The 4,272-nt window shown below is 50.4% G+C and overlaps 1 protein-coding gene across 1 annotated transcript in view; it reads right to left on the bottom strand.

Annotated features, from left to right (window-relative positions):
- Positions 1-3,541: 3,541 nt before the first annotated feature.
- Positions 3,542-4,272, bottom strand: part of GPX1 (glutathione peroxidase 1) — a 1,112-nt gene continuing 381 nt past the window's right edge. The window contains exon 2 of the mRNA XM_027700938.1: positions 3,542-4,157. Within this exon, the coding sequence (XP_027556739.1) occupies positions 3,807-4,157 (351 nt within the window). The 3' untranslated portion in view covers positions 3,542-3,806. The remainder of the gene's footprint in view (positions 4,158-4,272) is intronic.

Raw genomic sequence — 4,272 nt, 5'->3', positions numbered from 1 at the left:
CCGGGAGAGTTTTGGTAGCACCATGGGCAGGTGGGCTCTGCCTCCTGCCAGCAAGCTGGGCAGTGCTGCAGCCCTGGGGTAACACGATAAAGGGCTCTTATCTTTCTGAGAGTAGGGCAAGTCAGTTTACTTAACACTGAAAAGACCATTTTCTCCTTCCCGTAAGTGTTGAGTGTTACTTATTCCAGTTTTCCTCAGAGGACCGGCCCCTTTGGGCTCTAACACACCCTGTTATGGCAAGGGTGGGTGTGTTTTTAAAATGAGTCAGCTATTCTGAGATAGTGCTTACATGGCTGACCTCACTGCTAATGAATTACCTGCTCCTCAAAGAAAGTGTGGTAAACAATTAAATGGTTTCATTCAGACCTTTCTGATTCAGAACAAGAAAATTATATTGTTACAGTTTCACTGTAGACAGGGATGTCTCCATCCTCCTCAAGCACTTTCAGCCATTTGACTTCCTGCTCTTGCCTCCAGCTGAACCCGACAGCTGCAAGAGTGGCACTGACAGGAGCAAAGCCCTCTCAAGTGCCACACAGCTGGAAGCAGGTGTTTCCTACCTGCCTTACAATGGCAATGATCAAACACGGTGACTGAAAGCTGTCTTAAAAGTCAGTGGGTGCAACAAAGCTCAGCAGGAGGAGAAAGGGATTCTAAATAGCTGAAAGAACCTTGAACAGGCTGAGTAAGAATGGCCTCAGACTCCAGCATTCCTGTTCAGTGGACACTTCTGAACACCACATCTCACCAGCCAGGATTTCAGGAGATGGGACAGGGTTTGGTGGGCAGAACACTAGGGAATGTGGGAGAGAGAGGTGGGGGCTGGAAGGATAATTTTCCTTGGAACTAGTTAACACTCCTGACAGCTTCAAATATCTGAACTTGTTTAAAGATTTAAGAAGTTGGTGGCAACTACCAGCAGCTAAAGGGGGAAGGGTATCATTTGGAGGGGAGAGGAGAGGAGAGGGGGCAAACACTTCCTAGAAAGGAGAGAATATATGGAACTCTGATGGGTAGAGGAATGGAAAAGCAGGGGAATACTGACAGAGGGATTAGCTGCATGCAATAAAAGTGTAGAAAGAGGGAAAAATAGTGTAGGAGTATAGATGAGACAGATGGGAGATGTTGAAAGGACAACATCCTCAAGCCAGGGAAGCACCCAAGTGTGCTAAGGTAGTGTTTATTTTAAGGTTTCCCTCTGAGTCAGTCTGTTTCTCTCTGAAATTACAGAAATTACAGAAATAGAACTGGGCTGGTTTATAATCCCTGTGGAATTGCCTGGGATTATTCATACTCAGCACAGAGCTGCTCCCTGTAGTGAAACATCTTCATCCCCTCCGGTCACGACACCAACCAAGGTTTGGATGCGAGATCCTGTGCCCTTTGCACCACAGCCCACTGGAGCCCAGAGCCAGCTACTCCAGGGAATGTGAAACATGACAGCGAATAACAAGGCTGGGTGGCTTTCATCCACACTGCAGAGTTCCTGCTGGTGTGCTTACACTGGGAAGGTTCATTTTCCTGCTAGCATGGCTGATTTTCGTCCTGGAATCACGTCACTGTGCTGCTGCTGGCACGGCTGGATCTGTTCTGGAGCTGTTGCTTTGTTTTTGTGCTCGCACGGCCCCGGCAGCCGGAAGGTAAATAAATCCCTTGGCCATTAGCACTGAATAAGCACAGTGTAAGATGCCTTTCTGACCGGCAGGGTCGGCCAGAGGCCCTTTTTGGCAGGGTGGAACAGCAGCAGGTGTTGGGGTGTGCTCCCTGTGGCACTGGGGCTCAGCCAGAGCCTGGTGAGGAACTGGCAGAGTAAAGGAGGCCCCACTCAAATGGCTCGAGTTTGGTGAGTCATGATTGAGGAAGTGCCACAGCTCACGTTGAGAAAGATTTTTCAGAGCTGTGAGCTCCTGCCGAGAGCCCCTGGGCTCTCCACATATTTCAACATCCTGCATTAATGAGGGAAGTAGACTTAACTGAAAAAATAATCCCCTAAACCATATATCATCTGCTCCAAAGCTGAAATAGCTGCTGAAAACATCCTGTTTTTTTCTACGAAGCTGCGCTGGGAGTTAAGAAATAGCCCGGTGAGGATTGTGCAATCTGAGTTCAAAGCTCAATGACTCAGGGGTACAGGGTGGTGCCAACTAGAGGATCTGCCCTAGTCTCTCCTCAGCCTTGAGAGAGCCTTGGATGTAGGTACAGTAACAAAGCAGCTGGTGAATTTGTGAGCTGAGAAGCTACAAACAGGAAAAAACCCCCAAACCCTCAAATCTCAAGTGTTTTTATTATGAAAACAAATGCTTGAAAGTGTTACACCTTCCCTTTAAGAGCCCAAGTTTCTAGCCTGGGTTAGGACTCCTCAGTCCCACACCAAGTTTATAATCAGTGCTATGAGGCCTTGTGAGGAGTTGCTTGTAATGAAAATGTGCTCACAGAGCCATTTAAGGAGTGAAAATGTCCCTGCAGAAGGACCTGATCCACTGGGCAGAAGGACAGCAGGTAAAATTTGGCACAGGCTCACAGTTTTTCAGGGAAAACCAATCCTAATTCCAGCCATTCAGCAGCAGCCTATAAAACCAGGATTCCTGTGCAGGGACAACATATCAGAATTATTATTGAATCATAGAATCATTAAAGTTGGAAAATACCTCCAAGATTATCAAGTCCAATTGTAGCAACTTCATGAAATACTTGTCAGCTGCATGGTTGCCAGGAGTCAAAAAAGTGTTAGGGAAGGAGTAAAAAAGAGAAAATATTTCCTGAACCCTGACAGACCTGCACTTGGAGTGTCACATGCACTTCCCGTGCCCAAAGGGCAACAAGGACACTCTGAGGCAAGAACAGGAAAGAACTGGTTGTGTGATTCCTGCACTGCAAGGTGTTGGGGATGCACAAAGGGGATTCAGGTTTCATGTAGGACTGAGCTAGTGTGTAGGGATCCATGTTGGGCTACCAGCAGTGCAAAATGGGATAGAGCCAGGAGACACTAAGGCAGTGAGGGGGCAGTGGCTCTGGGACAACGGGAGGTGCAGCAACAACAGCAGGTGCTGCTCCTGTTCTAGGTGCCCCCTGGGCACCTGCTAACAGAGGGCAGATAATGAGATAGGCCTTGGCCAACAGGCTCTTCTTACCCCAGCCCAGGCTGCAGGATCACTCATCTCCCTGCCCCAACAGTTATCAACGTGTTGCAGCGTGTTGCTGGTAGCCACGCCGGGAACTTGTCAGTCAAAAATCACCCCCTGGCCATGTGCCAGCATGTTCCCTCTGCAGGGGAGCCCTGAGGGAGCTCCAGTAAGCAGTGTGGTGAGGTCTGTCTGTTCCATGCCACCCTCCCGCTCTGCCAGGCTCGCTACACGCGGGGCAGACTCTGGTTCACAGCTTGCAGAGTTCATGAAGGTTGTTTGCCCATCACGCTCCCCTCAGCCTGACTGCACCACCACACTCGAGTGCTCTGAGTCTGTGAGCACCCACACAGGCTGATGAACAGCTAATGCACCCACCATGTTTCACCCAATTCACTCAGATTTATCAAGCCACAGCCTTAAAGAAAGTACACATTCTTTTATTCAGAGAATCACAGTAAGGTACTGAGATTCACAGCTGCTTGCCCTGGCTTAGCTTCCCAAACATTCCCGTGCAACTTTTGAAAACATCAAGTGCACTTCAAGGATTTGGAAGATGCACCATCATAAGCAAAACCTGCACGAGACATTGGGATTTCTGCCAGAGCAGCAGCTCCCTGCGAGAAAAACAAGCAGGTGCACAGTGAGGGGAGCAGGGAACGAGGGGAATGGGCAGAGGACTTTCTAGGGAGCCTTCTGCAGAAGCAACTCGATGTCGTCCTGGATCTTGATGGTTTCGAAACGCCGGCTGTAGCGTTTGAAGGGCACCCCGTCGGGGCCGATGAGGAACTTCTCGAAGTTCCAGGCGATGTCGTTGCGGCAGACCGGGGACCAGATGATGTACTGCGGGTTGGTCATCAGCGAGGAGGGGTCGTCGTGCGGGAAGGGCAGCGCCTCTTTCAGGAACGTGAAGAGCGGATGCGCGTCCTTCCCGTTCACCTCGCACTTCTCGAACATGATGAAATTGGGCTTGAACCCGTTGCCAGGACGAACGTGCTCCAGCATGGGCAGGATCTCATCGTTGGTGCCATTTTCCTGGGGAAACAAAAACAAGCCCGCCCCGCGCAAAGCCCGTGAGAGCCCGCATGGGGTGGGCGGCTCCTCCCCGCTCCCCGGCCCCGCTCCCCGGCCCCGCTCCCCGGCCCCGCTC

This window comes from Neopelma chrysocephalum, unplaced genomic scaffold (assembly GCF_003984885.1).
Source record: "Neopelma chrysocephalum unplaced genomic scaffold, ASM398488v2 Primary Assembly neopelma1_147, whole genome shotgun sequence".
Lineage (NCBI taxonomy): Eukaryota > Metazoa > Chordata > Aves > Passeriformes > Pipridae > Neopelma > Neopelma chrysocephalum.
The sequence above is the reverse complement of the archived record's forward strand: the minus strand, read 5'-3'. Positions and strand labels throughout refer to the sequence as shown.